Genomic DNA, 20238 nt, shown 5'->3' on the forward strand with positions numbered 1-20238 from the left:
ACCATCCTAGCATCCAGGGACAGCAGCGCGCGGGTTCTGTTGACTCCCTTCCAGTTATGTGGAGAACCCGAAAGAGTCACCTTAAGTTCCGTCTAAGTCTAAGGGGCATATATCCGGATTGGTCTGGGTGTATCAGGGAGGTGATCACCCTGCAGAGCAGCATGGAGAGGATCTTAGCTAATACTTTCACTTCGTAATTGAGTAGAGAGATCGGGCAGTGTGAGCTGCTATTTGTTGGTGATTTCCCTTCTTTAGGAATGCCCTTTATCAGTGCCGTCCTTTGGTTACGGGGAGGAGAACCCTCCTCCCTTGCGTCAGCGAACATGGTCAGTAGCTGTTCTGCTATCGTGCTTCATGTGCATTTGAACAGTTCCACCTGTAGGCCGTTAGGCCCTGCTGCTTTCCCTATTTTGAGTCCCTCAGTTGCAATATCTATTTCTTCTAACATGTGATCGCCCTCTAACATGTCCCTGTCAGTCTCCGTCAGTTTAGGTAAACGTATGTTTGGTAGGAAATCTTTGCATTCAGTCACCAATCTTCCCTTCTTCGATGAATATAGCTCCTCAAATTAGTTGGTGAAGGTCTCTGCTATCTCTTCTCCCTTACTGTAATGTCACCCCTCTGTGTCTATAATCTCTGGGACCCACCTGTTCTTGGCTCGTCTCTTGTCTAACCATGCCAGGAGTTTGCCTGCCAAGTCCCCTACCTCGTACAGTCTGTGTTGAGTGGCCAAAGCCTGTGCTTGCGCTATCTTCCAATAGGCTTTTTAGCTCTTTCTGCTTTAAGTTTAGCCAGTGTTGCAATTCCTGGGTTCCAGCTGCACCCTCAACTACACTATTCCCCAGTTTGGATATCTCTGCCTCCAAAATATCGCTCCATCACCTCCTTCCGGGACTTCCCTATCATGTCCTGGGCCTGTCCTCTCAGCACGGTTTTGAATGCCTCCCACAGTGTAACCACGAGTCCAGGTTCTCACTGAAGAAGCGCCCGACTCCCTTCCTAAAATCTGTTGAGAATATTTTATCTTTAAGGTACCAGGGATCTATCCTCATGGGCAGAGTGTGGGTCCTTCTTGGGCCTCTTAGGGTTACTTCCACTGGGGCGTGGTCGGAGGTCCCTCGTGCCATGTGCTTCGCCTCCGTAAAGTCACCCAGACCCCTGGTCTGTGTGAACAGGTAGTCTAGGCTGGACAGGTTCTCTTGAGCTGCTGACAGGTGTATGTACTGTGGGGTGGTACCATCTCCATATATCATTGAGACCCAGTGCTATCAGGAAGTTTTCCAAGTTTCCCACTCTTCTACCCGTGGCCGATTCCTCCCCCATCACATCTAGTTCCGCGGAAATTATTCATGCCCCCTCTCATTATTAGGCTTCCCTCTGGGAGTTCCAGAAGTTTACATCTCAGTGTGTCTAGTGTGCGAGTCTGTAGTCCCGGTGGTACGTGTACCGAGGAGAAATTAAGCCATTACACCTACCAGTAACCACTCAGTGCCACAAATCTCCCAATGTATCTGTGCATATCCTGTCCTTTCTAAAGTGAAGCGAGGTTCTGCAAAGAATACCCACCCCCCTTGAACCCATAGTATAGCTTGAGAGTGCTTGCAATGTATAGCCAAAGCGATTCAGTGCCATGCCCTGATTGCCTTGGAGATGTGTTTTCAGCATCAAGATGACATCTGGGGCGTGTCTCTTGATGAACTACAGCACTATAGTTTGTTTAATTCTACTGTTGAGGGCCTTCTACATTCTAGGCCCATATTCTGATTGTCTTCATTTGACTATCGTGTGATATCATGAAGTGTAGTGTTTCCCTCCCGTGACCTCCCACCCGGGCGTGGTCCTCTTCTGTTATGATTAGGTGTGTGTGCCGTGAGAAGCTGTTGCCTGGTTCGCATCAGGTGAGCATTTCAATAAGCATATATAACAATTCAACAATGAAACCTCTCTATTCCACCATGGATCCCCCTCCCCCTACTTGCTACCCTGCTAAATCGGCTAATCATACCCCAACTCCCGAACTGCACAGAGCCTGTCGCCCTTTTAACTGTTTACTCTAAGTACACGATTTGTGGGGGGGGGGGAGCCATAGCCACGCAGAGTACCTAAAAAGTTGGCAAAACTTATAATGACCCTTTTCTTCACTTTGTCCTTGAGTTAGCAGATCCGTCTCCCTCACTGAGCAGTGTGGTATGTCCTGAACAGGTTATCTGGCCTTGCCCTGGCCCCACAGAGATTGAGTAGACAAATACGGGACAACGTCAACACCTCCGTTTGGTACTGTGTCTCTCGACTCTAGCTGCAGGTCTTCTCTTGTCCGGGTAGTCCCATCCTTCTTATTCAATGAGTCTCATCTTCATTACGGCTACCTTCAAGGTGGTTTGTTGCTTCACTTTGTTCTGACTGTGTTGTTGCCTCCTTGTCTTGCTATGATTGCCTTCTGAGAGGTCTCGTCCCTTTTCTCCTGCGCCGAGTGGCCATGCGGCTCCCCTCCAGCCATTCCCACGCCTCTTCCGGAGATGTGAAGTGCCATGTTTTACCTTTCAATATTATGCAGAGCTTTGCTGGGAAGAGGATTATATATTTAATTTCTCCCTTCCTTAGTTCTCGTTTTACCCTTTCAAAACTTCTTCATTGTTTTTGTACTTGTAGGGTGGAGTCCGGGAAGAAGCAGATTCGGGTGTTTTCAAAGTGTATTTCTCCTTTGGCTCTTGCCACCAGAAGGATCGCGTCTCGTAGTTGAATATTTTTGCTAATATTGTTGGAGTTGCCCTCAGTTTGGGTGGGGGCACCGGGGCCCGGTGGGCCCTTTCGATTGTGAAAAATTTAGATAGACGTTTTGGTCGCAATGTGTTAGTAATCAGATCTTTTAGAAATAGATCCGCATTCTGACCCTCTGCTCCCTCCGGGACCCCCACCACTCGAATATTGTTTCTATTCACCCTCCCCTACTGGTCTTCGATTTTAGCAGCCATAATCTTCGTCTGGTGTGTCAGTGATTGTACTTGTGTTTCTAGGCACTTTGATGTCGAGTGGAGCAGAAGGATTTGGGTCTCAGCCGTTGTGACTTTTCGTATAATTTCAGAAGGTCTGCTCTGATCAGAGTGACCTCCAGCATTATTGAATCTATTTTGGGCTCCATTGCACCCTTAAGATCCACAATGGCGACCAATATTGCTCCCAACGAGGGTTCCGCTGCTCCATCTCCCTCGCTAGGCTGGGTTTCACCATTTCTTCTGTCTGGAATGTGCCTGGTTAGTTCCTCATTCCAGATGCCTAGTCCTTATCTGCAGATTCAGTCCCCGCTTGGATCCTCACTCTTTGTAGTGCTAGTCCAGTGTGACTTTAGTGTTTCCCTCTCTGGGTTTTTACCTTTCAACTCTTCAAGGGGGGGGGGGGGGGGAGGTGCTCCTCCCTGCTCAGTATAGACAGTTTTTCTCTGGGTCACAACTGACCATGAACCCACCATGCCAGTTGGGTTTTCCACAGGATCCACGCGGCTCAATCAGACCAGAAAGAGGGAGGGATAGAAGCCAGTAGCTGCTCAGTGTCTTTAGGTGATGGAGGGGGGGGGCTAAGAGTACTAGCCCCTATTTGGTGCCTTCCTGGAATTAGCTTGTGCCCAGTTCACTACACCAATAGGGGCTCCCCTTCACCTGGTTGTCCGTGGGGCATCGGCTCAGTGTAAGCTCCTCCGCGTGTGTGCAGTCCGGGCCAACCCTTCGTCAGTTCCTCTGCCCAGGCGCTGTTCCTGATGCAGACCTCGCCCCGTTGCTCCGCCCGATGTGTCAGGATCTGGGCCAGGCCAGTAATGCTCGCGGCCCAGTGTCTCCTCTGATTACAGGGGTCTGGCTAGCCCCGGTGCTCTGGTTGCCTCTCCCCGCCGCACCGCCGGATGCACGTATCGCCGCCTCATCACCTTCTCTGGGTCTCCCTCAGCAGCGCAGGGAGGGGTGGGGGGAGACCGATCTCGGATCCACGTTGAAACAGCTGTGGGTGGGGCGCACTCCGGTTCCGGCTCTCTGCTCCCGAGCCGGCCTCCTCCGGAACCGCAATGCGCCTCGGAGTTCGGAAGGCCGCTCCAGAGCCTCGCCCGTGGCCCTCGCTTCAGCTGGTCTCGGACCAGTTCGCTGTCTCTAGGCCCTCTCAGGATGGTCTCCGGTTCTTCCCGTAGTGATCTCCTATCTTGGGGGAGATTTGCTGGTCTGTATCATGAACGGATTGTGGGGTCTGCTCCTAGAATGTACGGCGCTTGCTCAACTTTACGCCATCTTCGATCACGGGTTAACCACGCCCGACTTTTAAACGTTTTAATAATAAAGATTTGCAAAGCATTAAAGGATGGCCAGCCAAGCCGGTGCATGCACAGGCGGCCATCTTTGAATGTTTTGGTAAACTGTATTTACAAAAACCTTCAAAGATGGCTGCCCTCAATCACACATGCGCTCTAGGGCAGCAGTTTTGGATTGGATTAAAAGCCTATTTAAAAATATGGCCATTGCAAGCAGTGCTGGGGAGATGCCAAGACCTCTGAAAAATGTAAGTAAAAAAATAAAAAACACACCTACAGCGACACACGCCTACACACACATAAACGCCTACACACACATAAACGCCTACACACACATAAACGCCTACACACACATAAACGCCTACACACACATAAACGCCGACACACACCTACACACACACACCTACATACACATACCTACACACACACACACACAGACACACACATACACACCTACACACACACACCTACACACACACCTACACACACACACATCTACACATCTACACACACACACACACACACACACATCTACACACACACACACACACACACACATCTACACACACCTACACACACCTACACACACACACACACCCACACACACCTACACGCACACACACCCCTACACACACACACACCCCTACACACACACACACACACACACACACACACACACACACACACACCTACACACACACACACACACCTACACACACACCTACACACACACACCTACACACACACCTACACACACACACACCTACACACACACACACCTACACACACACACCTACACACACACACACACCTACACACCTACACACCCACACACACCTACACACACACACACACCTACACACCTACACACCCACACACACCTACACACACACACCTACACACACACACACCTACACACACACACACCTACACACACACCTACACACACACACACCTACACACACACACACACACACCTACACACACACACACACACCTACACACCTACACACCCACACACCCCCACACACACACACACACGCACACACGCACACACACCTACACACACACACACACACACACACACACACACACACACACACACACACACACACACACACACACACACTATCCATGGTACAGATTAAGACTACTTTCTCTGTGGATGGCAGTATGATTCTGGGAAAGAATACTGCAGCTCACTGTGAAAGGAACCAATAGCTCAAGTAGTCTGACCTGGTGGGCATATTGTAATGTGCTGTGGGTGAATGCAAAATGTGAATGGCTTTTAAACAGACAGATGGATGAAGAGGGGTTGCTGAAAGCCCCTCTTGGTAATTATATTTTTGAATTAAAATCTTTTATCAAAAACAAAAGGTTTTGGCTAAAAAGCTATGGCAAACCAATACGTCTAGCGTGACTTTACCAATAATAATTAAAAAAAATTGTAAAGCTATGTAAAGGGACTACTTTTTGTCTGTAGATGCATATTGTGCATGAACAGAATTCTGTCACTCACATAGAGGTAACCCAATGGCTGAAGTGGCCGACCAACTACCGCAGTCTTTATGCCTTGAAGGGCGAAACAAACATGTGAATAACACACTGACACACCAGTGGATGAAAAGAGCTGGCTGAAGGCCCTCCTATAAGTCAGTATATTACATATACAATGTTATTCAAATCAATGGTCTTGGCTAACTGTCGACCGCAAAATGACCACTTAAAGAGGAGTGTTTGTTTGTTGCATTGTTAGAAATATGTGAAACTGAAGATTTGCAAATTGTCAGCTGATATACACATGCATATCTTTAGGTTATGTCAAATCGTGTTTTCTTGTTCAATTACATTGGTGACTTGTTGAACAGCTATTGACTGCATCCAACCGCTCTCTAGTCACTCAGTATCTCCCCACAGGGTTAGTTCCTTACTCATGATAGGAGTAGTGGACTCACAGACCACGAAGAAACTTCTGTTCTTTTGTGGGCAAGAGCATGAGCATGGTGCCCTTACTTACTAATCTTTGACGGCAGTGATGGTTTGTATTTCATATAATAATATATTTTCTCTACAGCAACAGCTGATAACGACATGATAAAGCTTGCTTTGTCATGCAGTGATGGCATTAGACATGACAATTAAAGGCGGATTTTTTTTCCTGTAACAAATATTTACAAGTTTTGGTTTGTGAATTGAGGGCGCAGGATTTTTAACCCTGACCTAGGACAGCAACTAAGATGCTAACCTGTTTAGAAAACAAGCATTTGCAATGCAATCGGTCTCGCCTTTGGGACCTTATATGTATTTAGCTATGCAGCACATTAGGCTGGGTGCTGAAACATCTACTGTTCTTTAACATGGAGGGGAAGTAAGCACCAAACTGCGTGACATGCCAGGTATGGAACACATGAAGAGAAATATTGCCTTTCAGCTGTAAATGGTACAGTCCAAAGCTCTGTTTTTAATATAAAATCAGGGCCTTCGGTGGTCATATCACTGAAAATACAAGATTTGAAAAAAAATTGTCTATGGGTGCTCGTGGAAGACAATGTCTATGGACTGTAATCTAGAGAATACTAAGGTGATTCTGGCATTTTACTGCCCTCTGTTGGTCGCTTTCTTTCAAGAAAATTAAATGGAGGCAACTGAACAAGCAGAAAGCAATTATGGTATTTTATTGAGCTCTACTGGTCGTTTTCTATCAAGACCGTTAATTAGAGGCAGTCGAACAGAAAAAAAGTCCCTAAGCGGAAGGAGACAAGTCCTAGGGTTGATCTCCAGAGCCCACAAAGTACATACACATATAAGTATATACTAAAGTATATATAAGAGGTCTCGAATGTTCGACCTAAAAATCTGCTTTTGGTATTTATGGACAACTTTCCAATCAACCCTTTTCTGGTTTGGGTATTAATGTGTGTGTAGTTTATTAAAGTGATGCTTTCTTCTAACTTTCCAGTGTTAGGTGCTTTCATTAATTTTCCTCCCAGGCCACATATTCTCCAAGGTATTTAACCTGTCAGTTTGTTGTGGTTTTTAATCAACTGTGGTTTGGAAATAAACTTTTGTGTGTTCAGAAATATTTTGAGAAATATTTATTTTAATTGACTGTATTTTTTGTAGAGTAAATGGGTGTTTTGGAAGGTGGACAACAAGTAAAATATATATTTTTTAAAAAGCTGGTTCTCTGTATTATGTTTATTATTGTTAAAGTAAACGAGAGCTTACAGTTACGGGAAGGTAGACAACTCCATATTCAGTTCTGTTAACAAGTTATGTTTATTCCTCCCGCTTTTTCCAGAATCCCGATGTGAAAAAGCAATGGACATTTTGAGCGGATATGCTATGTGCCTGCCTAATCTAACTAGACTACAAACTTGCCATTTGGTGGAGCACCGGCCTATTGTTTGCATAGAGATTAAGGTAACTAAAACATTAATGTGATATACTTTTTCACAGTAAAACTCGATTCACTAAGTTTTGTTAGGAATTAATGTTTGCCCAGATAAGTGCTTTTATAGCTAGACCTGACCACAAAAACATCGTATAATAGCCAGTCACTTTTTTATTTTATTTTTAAATTGAGAAATAAAAAGTTAGCCCACATTTTCCCACTCTTTCAAAGCAAGTCATTTTAAAGAATGTTTAAACCTTTTAGTTAGCACTTTGCTTTTTCATCCCTTTGTTTTTTCACATCTTTTTTCTTGTGTGTGTGTTTTTTTTAAAGCTTCTTTGGTTTTTGAAGAGTTTCTCTCCTAACCTCTTTGTTCTCAGAAATTGACGTCTGATGTGTCATTGAGGCCTCCTTATAGTTCACAGGCCCCCTTATAGTCTCACAGGCCCATGTCTCCACTGCTACAGATAATTGTGTAGTTAACCTCTTCTTCTTAGCTTGTCCTCTAACCATATGAGTACTCTCAATGTGAAGGAAAGCGTACAGATGTAATCCCGCCTCCACATTCTGTTGTTGTCTGACAACAGTAGACTGAGTTTTGGCCCTTGACCCTTTCTTCATCCAGAAAGGTGACTGGGAGGAATTGTCATCCATGCGCTTCTCCCTCTGTTATGCCAGATAACAGTGTAACATTCATGAAGAGGTGCCTGTAGAGCAGTGGCCTTCAAACTCTGTTATGCGACGCCCCCCGCCCCCTTGAGCATAATGTTTCGTAGTCATGCCCCCCCCCCCCCTTGAAATTCCATAGGCTGCGTAGGAAATCAAGGGTATGGAGGCTTACTGAATCGCTGGCACATTGGGAACAGCACTGGGGCAAGAGTCCCATACGTGTCCCCTCATCAAAGTCAAATTTAAATCCTCTCTGAAAAGTGGCTTAACGAGAAAAGAAATAAAGCAAAAAATTGGGAGTACTGCTTGGATTGTTCGTCTACTGTACCAGTAGCTGTCAGCTAAGCTAGGCCATTGCTGTCGTGATCTGTTGCCATACACTTCACTGTCCCGGAGTTCACTAGGTGTTTAAACTCTTTGTTTTCCAAGTATCATATCTGCTTTTAGTTTCTTCCAGACCATTGTAATAAATCCGCACCTGCAGGCAAATGCTTTTGTGTGGGTTGTTCAATAAATAGCTAAAACTTGGAACCAACTACCACTTTCAATAAAAAAATAGCTCCTCGCTGCTAATAATCAGGAAGGCCGTAAAAACATGGCTCTTCACATCTTACGGTACAAAAGGGGGCGGTGATGGACGGAGCATCTGAATCAATTAAACACTCGCACCCAGTCAAAAGATCTGGGTTTAATCCATCACCGTTCTTTAGCCCACTCTGCCACCCCAGTTCAGGCATGGCTATATGCAAATCAGTCTGACCCTGTGCCTCATGGGAACAGTCCAGCCCGAACTGCCAAGCCATGTCTTCCCTGGACCGGAAACAAGCTTCCGAGGACCGGTTTCTGGCATTCCAGCTGTCTTCAGCCCGGCTTTCTTGAATCCAGTGGCAAAGTGAGCAAGGGACTCACGTCTGAGCATATCCTGCCACTCTTATGGCGGCCAAAAGCGGTACAAAAGGGGGTGGTGATGGACAGAGCATCTGAATCAATCAATCAAACACTCACACCCAGTCAAAAGATCTGGGTTTAATCCATCACCGTTCTTTAGCCCACTCTGCCACCCCAGTTCAGACATGGCTATATGCAAATCAGTCTGACCCTGTGCCTCATGGGAACAGTCCAGCCCGAACTGCCAAGCCATGTCTTTCCTGGACCGGAAACAAGCTTCCGAGGACCGGTTTCTGGCATTCCAGCCGTCTTCAGCCCGGCTTGCTTGAATCCAGTGGCAAAGTGAGCAAGGGACACACTTATGGCGGCCAAAAGCGGTACAAAAGGTCATACTCCATGTTACCCCTAGCTCCAGTGGTTTTTTTTGCATTTAACTCTGCGCCAAGACGTCCTTGGGCATTCGTGAGCTCTATAAATTTATAAATCAAATCAATAAAGCTGCTCACCCAAACATTTGTATAAGATCACGATCTAAGTCAAAAAGGAATATGGGATTTTTGATTTAGTCTCTCAACTCAAGACAGAGTGGGACAGACCAAACACTAACTCTTTTACTATTGGCAGATACCATTGCCTGTGGAAAGTTATTACATTGCTTTTAGGTATCCTTGTCCGCCCCTTATAGCTTATATTCTGGACATAAAAACCCTGTGTACTTATGTCAAACATTCCCATTATCTTCAGACTAGTACTTGCAGACCATGGCACATTCTTTGCAAACCAGGAAAGACTCAGACATGTTTTCAGCAAACCAGGAATAATTGAATATGCCATTTCAAGCTTCTATTCATGCCAGAAATAGCTCATAACTCGACTGTTTTCTTCCAAGCAGAGATAAATACATGCATGTACTCTGCTTGCCAAGAATAGCCCATGTTCTTTCTGCGTGGACCAGGGATGGCGCAGGCATTTTCTCTGTAGAGTAGATTTAGTGCCGAACTGTTGGGTAGCACATGGCATTTTGTTTACTTGGTTGGCTTTATAAGCACTCTTATGTCCTTGCTTCTCTTTGGTCAGCGCATGCGGGCTACTCTTCTTCTTTGTGTTTGTCCCCCCTCAAGAGCATGGCCTAAGTACTGCTTCCTTGCCCAGTGTCTCTCCTCTGCTCGAACATTTGGAGCTATTTTTTTTATTTTAGTTGCTTCATTCCATAAGAGTGGTTGTGTTTGCAGGCCATCTTGCTCCCTCCCGTCCAACTCTACTGCTTGCCCCCTCACACCCTGCATTGTTGCTTGCCTTCATTGTATCTTTCCTTTCTCACCCTTCCTGTGTTGTTTTACTTTGTACTGCCCCCCATCCTTCATGCCTGCTGTCTGTTTTGCTTTGCCCTCACCTTGTCTTGCTTGGTATCTGTTGCTTTGCCACCACCCTCTTTCCACCATCCATGTTGCTTTGGTCCTCATCAAAGTCAAATTTAAACCTTCTCTGAAAACTGCAATTCCTAACCTTGTTCTTGAAAAATTCCTACTTTGAAAACTTCCTTAATTTCTACCTAACCTCTCACCTAGGCAAAGCCCTATCTTGACTTCATCTGCAGAGCCCCTCCCAGACACCACCTTCAAAGCCCTACCCTGGTCCAGTTCTACAGAATACCACAGAAGTGTGCTTACCCCAGGAGAAACGCCCTGACCTGTTAGTGATCAGGCAGCAGTACCACCCTCACCTATGAAAGATTCCATAGTTTGCCATTGTCCATCCGCTGCATGTATTCCGTCAGTATAAAGTCCCTAGGCCGTAAGCAACCAAAAGTATCCATATTCATAGCTCCTTTGGTTGCAGCAACTGGCAACTATTTATTTCGCTTGTTCTGAAACTTGGACATAAACAAGCCACATAAGTACCACCAACAAGGAAATAACTTCACTTTGAGTGAGAAGAGTCAGGACTTTCCTATAGATCAGGATACGGGTGACCTATCTCAATAACACTTGTTCCTGGCTACAATAGCAGCCGCCTGCCTCGGTGTGTTCCAGTGTATGTTTGTAACAAATGCTTCAGTAAGTAAAATGGACACCAATCACCATTACACAATTACCCCAATCTGTTTCTTATTCATGATGCTACTTAGCTCATTCGTATTAGAAACAAAGATGCCCCTGACTAGAAGTGGATTTGCACATAAAAAACATTTGGTATGATAAATACCAAATCTGCGAGAAACGCAAATATCAGAAGCAGAGCCTCTGTGCAGAAGTAATGAACTTTGCTTTTACACACTCCTGAATTTCATTTTTTTCCCCCACATTGTTATGATAGGCATGAGTTCTCAGCTTGTCTTACTTCTTCAAAAAACCCTGCAAGAGTGATTCGCTCACTCCTTTGAAAGGTATATCAACTAAGTATGTGGCACAATTCTGTAAATTTGGAATCTTGAACTTTGACAGAAACTTAATTTTTTTGAGATATTATGTAAATGTTTTCACTGGTGTAGAAAATGGTTAAGAAATTACTGGTAGTGCACACGTTTGCACCAACATTTCTATCGACTGATCAGTGTAAAAACAACATTTGCAGTTTGTGATCATTGAAGATTTTCAAATTGTTCACCTGCCTGTCAGTTCACTAGTCCATCTGTGACTGTATTTTTTGCACTAGTTGGTCAGCAGTAAAAGTTTGTGATAAACAGACTTCAGCCAAATGAATGTAATGTGACCTTTGCATTAATAGTTTGTTCTAAGGAAGATGACACAAAGAGTCAGTGAAATTATTGCAACACATGTAGAAAGTATCTATAACTACTCAGGGAGGAGCAAGATGGCGGACTGATTCCGCAACTGAGAGGCTGCAGCACGGTTTGGCTGTAGAGGGCTCGCAGCTCCTGATGCCGAAAGTCTAATGGGGAGAAAGCACTGGAGGGCTGCGAGGGGAAGAATCGCAGCAAAAAAAGGCAAAACGGCAGAAGCGGTAAAAGCGGCAACCATAAATCTCGAAGTACCGCAGACCCCGCCATCCACCTGGGGATCTCGCATCTGCTCAAGAATAACGATTGGTGTTCTTTAGAGCTCCTGCTCAATTTTGTGGCGGCGAGTAGAACTTCGAAGCACTGAAGACACCGCCACCCGCTACCTGTGGATTCGGCCTCTGCCTAAGTCCAACGGGGAGAAAGCGTTAGAGTGCTGCAAGGGGAAAAAGCAGCAAGCAGAATATCAAAGAATACGCAGACGCTGCCACCGCCATCCGCTTGTGGGATTGGCACCTGATTGAGCATAATGATTGGCTCACCTTATACGTCTTGCTGAAACGCTGCCAGCAACCCACGGTGCCGGATGCAGGCGCTGACAAGGATCGGACATAGGCTTTCTCCAGAGCTTCTGCTGGCGATGCGCCTTACAGCCCAGCGCTCTCTCAACTGCTTCAGCTTTGGGTCAGCCCTACGGACACAAGCGTTTGCTCTGCTGGGAATGGCTCCGCAGAAGAATCCACCTCGAGGGACCCGAGCTACAAGCCGACTGCCAGTGAGTACAGAGTCGCCAGGAGGCGAGCGGGTTGCTGGTAAGGCTGGTAAGGCTGATAGGAGCAGAATAGACCGAGTTAAACAGGCTGGGGGTCTTGGTAAGCCGGTGCTTCGGTATTTACAGTCAAAGAAATCTGTGGAGCTTATTGGAAGCTGAGATATACACTGAGAGTGTGGCTAGTAGTAAACTCGTCGAGATAATTACTAAATCGATTGGCTTGGATCAAACTGCCCTGGTGGCTGTTAATCAAGAAGATGATTTTCAAAACGCTTGGGGCACAGATTATGCCTGATGAGACTGGTGAGACTGATAAAATGGCATATGAGGGTGTGGTAACTAAGAATAGTGTGGTCGCCTCAGGTCTTACAGGGGGGGGCATGAGCGATAACACAGAATAAACTGAGCTGAATTGCCCATTTGTGACAGTTGACATGCTAAATAAAAAAACAAGACTTGCAGAGACATGAGAAAATCTGACGCTCTCAGACTCAGTTTCAAATGGGCATCTTACCACAACTAGTCATCAGGATGGCAGAATTGTGAACGAGAGGGAGCAGGTGAAGGAGCCTAGAGAGGCATGTGCTGGCAATGTGCTGGGCACTGAGAGTATGGCTTCGGGCAACCTACACCTAACACAAACTTGGCAGTAGAGGGGGCTGTCAATATCGAGGTTGCTAGCGATACAACTGCTACAATTGCCACGGCTACTGATAGTACTGTTGAATATTCTGTTACACTACAAGAGGAAGGCCAAATCCAAATTCAAAATCAGGTCCCAGCTGATGCACGAATGGTGCAGCAACCCCAGGCTAAAATAAGTGAAGTTTTAACTGTCTCCCCGGCAACACTAAAAGGAAGAGCCCAAAAAACACAAAAGCGAAAGATATAAGGAAGAATCAGAGAACATCAAGTGTAAGGTCTGCTAATAAGAAGCAACAGGTGTCTGCAAACAGCCCTATGCGGAGATGGGTGCAATCAAAAGGAGGGATAAAAACTGTCATATCTAGATTATCTGACGTAGGGTTGATGGACAGAGCAGATAAAGCGGCAAATGCTATCAGCGCCACCGGAAAAGCTGTGGCTGGACGAAGGACGAGCAACTCGGAAACTGACCCAGAGTTAGAGCTATGCATAACACCGGAGAAACCTGCTGACCAATCTCAAAATGGTCTATCCATGGCCTCGCTCGACTCCCTTCGAATTTCGTGTCTCTCAAGTGCGGGGGAAGATTCACAAGGAAGATGCTCTGAAGAGACAGACACCCCAATACTTTCCCTAATACTGCAAGCCTTAAAAGAGCAGAGAATAGAGACACAAGAGCTCTTTGCTCAAATTAGGGCAGACAATCTTAGCATTCAACACTCCTTGAAGGAGGTAACAGGGAAAGTTGGGGAAATGGCTGGCGAGATTACAGAATTGCAGCAGAGTGTGGTCACAACTGAGGAGGTCACTGCCAAAGTGTTAAATTTAACGCAACACAACGGTCAGTTAGCCAGTGTACAAATTAAGCTTGAAGAATTGGAAAGTCGGCAGAGGAGACAAACTTTTAAACTATTTGGCATCCCGGAGGGGCAGGAGGGATCTGATCCTAGAACATTTATTGTGCAACTGATGCTGAAGGCCTTCCCGGATCTGGTAGACTGGGATTGGGACTGCCAGATTCAGAGGGACCACAGACTGCCCGTGGTGCAACGACGAAGGATGATCAATATCCGAGGCCGTTTCTGATCTACTTTGGGAACTATCTGCAGAGACGAACAGTTTCTTTAAAAGCAGGCCCTCGAACACCAGTTGCTGTGGGGTCTCATTCAATCTTTTTCCGTTTTGATTACTGTAGGGCTACTATGGATAGGAGATGGCGGCTGAAACAGTTAATGGATCCTTTAAAAGCAACAAGGCACAAGCTTTCTTGTAGGAACCAGCTCGCTTGAAGATTATAAGGGCTGGCCAAAAGTATTCTTTCTTCTCCAAGTCAGAGGCAAAGGAAATATTGTCAAAATGGCAGAAAGACGGGGCCACTGAAGGCAGGGAAGAGATTAGGAGTCTGGAAGTTAGGATTCAAAATGGTTAGAGAGGAAGAGCTGCTCTCTTACAGCTGTTTAATCGTCTCACTCTCTCTGTGTGTAAAATGGGTCATGTGCTATGCTCCTTTTTTTTATATAAAGCTGTTTCATCGGGCCACTTTCTTCCTTTCTTTCTGTTTATTTGTTCCCTCTTATTGATTGAAAACTAATCTCTCTGGTAATTAATACAGGGGGCTCGGGGAATTTGGCGGCCGCCGTGGCTGCAGGCGTCCAGATAGCTTCCACACTAACGGCAGCAGGGGAAAAGGGGAAGTTCCTCCCTTAGAGTTAGATTATGGGTGGGCGGGTTGGAGGTTCAGAGGTGTAGGTGGTGGTGGGGGTCAGGGGGTAAAAGGGGGAAAAATCAATGCTCTTGTAGGGATAAAAGTAATGAGTACGATCAGGCAAACATTCAAAAGATCAACGTATCAACTTCAAGGAAAGGGAATAGAAAAATACCGTCTACATGGGGGAGATCAGGTGTATAGCATGGAACGTGGCTGGCCTCAATAGTGGGACTAAGAGAATGTTGGTAGCCAAAGAACTAACAATGTACAATCCTCAGATAGCTATGCTATCTCAAACACACATCTCATACAAAGACAGGTTTCTTAAGGCAACTGGGATATGAAGTGGTAGTATTTTCTGCGTAAACAGTGTCAATCCGAGGAGTAGCTATCTTGAAAAACAAGCGATTTAGAGCAGAAGTTTGTAAGACACTGTCTGATAATGGGGGTTGTTGGGCCATTGCTCAGATGAAGATAAGGACAAAAAATATGTCTTCTGTTCACTGTATGGCACTAACACAGACGAGCCAACAGTAATGGAGGCAGTGGCTTTAGAATTATTAAATTGGGAAGGGGAACGGCTGGTAATGGGAGATTTTAATTGTATAATGGACTATCACATAGATACTACAAGGAGAGGGTCTTTTCAGAGAATGCGGAGGACACGGCCAGCAATTGGGGAGATGGGGCGGCTACATTTAATTAAAGATGTTTGGAGGACTCTGCACCCCAGTGTAGCAGGCTCTACCTATTATTCTGCTCCTCACAAATTGTACACAAGAATTGCCATGGCATGGGCTTCAGACAAGGGTTACTTCGGATCACAATCCCATTCGCCTCTTATTTAAGATATCCTCTAAGCATAAAAGTCCAAGTTCTTTCTCTTTCCCTAGATATTTACTGACAGAAGAAGGTTTTCTGACTCAAACTAGGGTGTATCTGAAGGATTTCTTCGAAATGAACGTAGTTACAGCCTCTCCATTAATAGTATGGGACAAATTTAAGGCAGCAATTGGGGGCTTCGCCCAGCAGTATATCTGGGGGCAAAATAAAGAGCAGAGAAATGCAATGGAAATGACTATAGCAGCCATAATCTCAACAGAAATTCAGCACATTGAGGCAATCACTAGAGGCCTTCCAAATATTGAAGATCTAAGTTATACTTTGGTTAATTTAAGGTCAGACCTGAAGAGGATGTTTAGGGAGAGAAGCATAATAAAACTCAATAAGTATCGACTCCTACAATATGAGAATGGGGAAAAAATAGGTAAAATTCTAGCTTTCAAAGTAGCAGACGACAGGGCTAAGACTATTATAAAGAGGATCAGAGGTGCCGATAACAAACTATACGAACGTCCAAGTCTGATATTTAAACAGTTTGCGGCTTATAATCAAGAGCTGTACAGTCCAGAAAATCAGCCTCAAAAGGAGGAAATCTCTAAATATATTCAAGGGGATTCTCTGATAAGGGTGGAGGACGAGATATCTCGCTCTCTAGCAAGAGACATCACAGTCGAAGAAATAAAATTGGCAATCAGCTCTCTACCTGCAGGTAAAGCAGCAGGCGATCACACAGTACCTTTAGAATTCTATAAGATGTTTCTTGAGGAATTGTTGATACCATTTAATCCGATTATAAGACTTAATGGTGAAAAAGGTAGGGCTCCTGATTCATGGAAGATAACGCAAATAGTTTTCTTTCTTAAAAAAGGTAAACTGGCGGATGAGTGTGGGTCGTATAGACCGATATCACTCATCAACCCCGATGCAAAAATCTTATCAAATCGTTTATCTCCTCTGCTACCATGTTTGGTCTCGCCTCATCAACATGGCTTTATACACGGGAGAGATACGACTGCACACGTAAATATGGCTGTCACTGCTTTCGATGTGGCAAAGGTGCGATCGACCCCACTCTGTATGATCCTTCTAGATGCTAAGAAGGCATTCGACCGAGTGGGGTGGTACTTCTTGTGAACCATACTAGAAGCTTTTGGCATTAAAGGGCAATATTTAACCTAGATTAAAGCTCTGTACGATAAACCTCGTGCTAAAATCATGTATGCTGGGTTACAGTCCGCCACTTTTCCGATTCTTCGGGGCACCCACCAAGGGCGCCTCTTATCAACACTTTTATTTGCTCTCTATATAGAGCCCTTTGTCTCAGCTCTCCAGAATCAATAGCTAATTCGCCCTCTTCTGCTAGGGGATAACTCCCTTAAAGTCATCGCATATGCTGATGTCATAGCGGTCTTTTCAACGAATCCGGGTGGGGCGCTGCAAATTATAACAAAGGAAGCACAGGAGTTTGGACTGACTTCTGGTTATATATTAAACGCAAATAAAACCCAGGTTCTCCTGAATTTTAATCCAACTTCACCAATACAAGGGGCTTGTGCAACTGCTACATACCTCGGAGTCAAGATGGCAGCAGATATTGAAAGAATCAACTCCTTAAACTATGATACGCTGCTGAAAGACACAGTCAAATTGCTTAAGAGCTGGCACAAACTACCTATAGGCATAATGGGGCGGATAAATATTATAAAAGTGAAGATCTTGCCGAAATGTCTATCTGTTCAGGTCTATCCTCTTGCGAGTGACCATCTCTTTCTTTAAACGCTTAGACGGGATTTTCAGCAGCTTTATTTGGGGCTACCAGAAAGCGAGAAAAGCGTTGGAATGACTAAAATTACCTTTCTTACAAGGCGGTCTTGATTTATCGGATTTAAAAAAAACTTATTTTTGGTCTGCCTTTTTTGGTTGTTTACGTAGTTTTATCAATCCTGAGAGTAGTACTTACTTTCATAAATTTATGTTGGGTGAAGAGAGCAGACAGTTTTTGTATAGAATCAATGACCCAAAATACTTTAAAGAGTAAAATTCAAGACAGCTCGAGATGGCATAGCTATCTGGCGCACTATTTCACTGAAATATGAGGACTCCCTATTACATGCAAAAATTTCCTCTTTGGTGTAATCCAGGGTTGCCAGAGATCTTTCATGATCCTTTAGGTAAACACTGGATCACACACGGGGTAATTTGTTTAGGCGATCTTTATGACCACAATGGTTTTCCTACTTTTGTGAAAATGCAGTCCTTGTACAACTTAGCAGATAATATGCAATTTAAATACATGCAGATTCGCCATTATTTTATTAAGCAACTACATTTTAAGAATATTGCTGAATCCGTTATATGGAATTGTTTGCATGACACCAATGAAAAATCTTCAATTAGTAAAGCATATAAAAATCTCTATGCTTATAGGTTGGATGACTGCTCAAGAATAGCGGAACGTTGAACTAGAGCTATGGGGGGGCAATTTTGGGCAAAAAATATCATATGCATTAACCCTTTCGATGCTCATGACGGAACGGTTCCCTCATGAGCATCGGTCGAGCTGTGCTCATGACTGAACCGTTCTGTCATGACCACACCCATTAACATTGGGCCCCAGCACCGGCGGTAAATCGGGGCAGCACGGATGAGGTTAAGCACAATAGTTAGAGCAGTACACTCACCTAACCAAGGCATGCAACAGTTTCGTACAATTTGCTTATTATACTATACGCCAGATCGAATAGCAAAGTGGTCATCTAACAATCAGTTCAGTGATCGGACAAAATGCCCAAAATGCGGTCTGCATGCGGCGGACATAAAACACGTTTGTCACATGTCCATAACTCTCTCTATTTTGGCAAAAAGTGTCTCAAATCTTGACACAAAAATTAGAAATCAAAACACCTCTAACAACTATGGAAATAATGATTGGAATAAGACTGGATCTCAACAAAACCTCCCACAGTAATGGATTGGTGGATATTAGTTAGGCAAACATATGATATGGAGGAAGCATTAGCAAAGATGAAGGAGGCTCAATCTATGCGCAAATTCAATCTGATTTGTGGCTCATTGTTTTAAATATGTACTGTCGATAAATGAAATCAACACGGCTTCGCTACTTATTTTTCTATCCATGGGTAGACAACCCAACTGCTTAATGGACTGCTCGATGTTCTTCAGTATGAATAAGTAGTAACTATCACGATTTAGCTCTCGTATGTCTTGCATGCTTATTATTATTTTCTTCTGTTTCTCATTTGTTTTTGTGATCTCCTACTTCTGTATTGACAATTAAAAAAAAGAAAGTATCTATAACTTAGAAATAATTTTCGTTATGCTAAAGAGTGTTTGCCAAACAAAACCTGCACTCCTCCTCCTTTAAACAACATAGGCAGTGTAGAGTCTGCTATCTCTTCGCCCTCCCCATGTACAGGTAGGGTATCTTCCCCTTCCACATGACGGTATCATAAAGAACACATTAGAACTTTTGGTGCTGATGTCGGAGTTTAGGATATGCAAGGCATTGTTTGCTCTATAGTCACTTATAAATAAACTGTTTCATTCAAAGAAAGGGTCAAAGACTTGCACATGCATGCCACCACAGGGAAGCAAACACAAATGTGGCGGAGTAGAGATTTATGATTATCACGTACCTTGCAATTAATAGTAGGGAGACTACAGGTAAACCAGTCTCACATATGCCAAGAAAAGAAATGCCATGTGAAGAAGCTTGATCCTCATGTAGACGGTGACACCAGCTGCGTATTGGCTGTTTGTTGCTTGTTACTGATAGATCCTCAGCAGAAGTTGCTTGAACTGATAGATCCTCAGCAGAAGTGGCTGTCCTTGCAGCATAAAGTTTAGATCATCTTTGGGTAAACTTTGTGGGCAAAAGCTGAAGAGGGCAGTGGGGAGCCATTTTGCTGTATGGCCATGCTAATAAATTGCACATAGAATCAGACATGCAGCTCTGTTGGGTGAGAGAGGAGGAAATGTGTGCAGCAGGAAATATGAAGGTGAGCTTTTTCTGAGTTGATAATCAGCACTTTCAATCCCCACTCTAACTCCAGCAGCCTTACCAGTTTTGTCCAAAAGCACTTCAGAGATGCTAGTGTTCTGGAGGGATGGGTAGAAGCTTAGTGCCATCTAGAGTTCATAAATTCCACCCTACCCCTTTTCCTCATGGCTAAAAACAAGTGTATGTGCAAATATATGCTAAAACATATCGCTGGTAAAACACACTGGTGACAACTATAATAAATTTCTTCCTTGCGAACTCATTGCATGG

At 44.6% G+C, this 20238-nt stretch overlaps 1 protein-coding gene across 1 annotated transcript in view; it reads left to right on the forward strand.

Moving 5' to 3' along the window:
• The window catches only part of IPPK (inositol-pentakisphosphate 2-kinase), a 311737-nt gene that overhangs the window by 145866 nt on the left and 145633 nt on the right, over window positions 1-20238 (forward strand). The window contains exon 5 of the mRNA XM_086938932.1: window positions 7590-7711. Within this exon, the coding sequence (XP_086795058.1) occupies window positions 7590-7711 (122 nt within the window). The remainder of the gene's footprint in view (window positions 1-7589; window positions 7712-20238) is intronic.

Source organism: Lissotriton vulgaris, chromosome 9 (genome assembly GCF_964263255.1).
Source record: "Lissotriton vulgaris chromosome 9, aLisVul1.2, whole genome shotgun sequence".
Classification (NCBI taxonomy): domain Eukaryota; kingdom Metazoa; phylum Chordata; class Amphibia; order Caudata; family Salamandridae; genus Lissotriton; species Lissotriton vulgaris.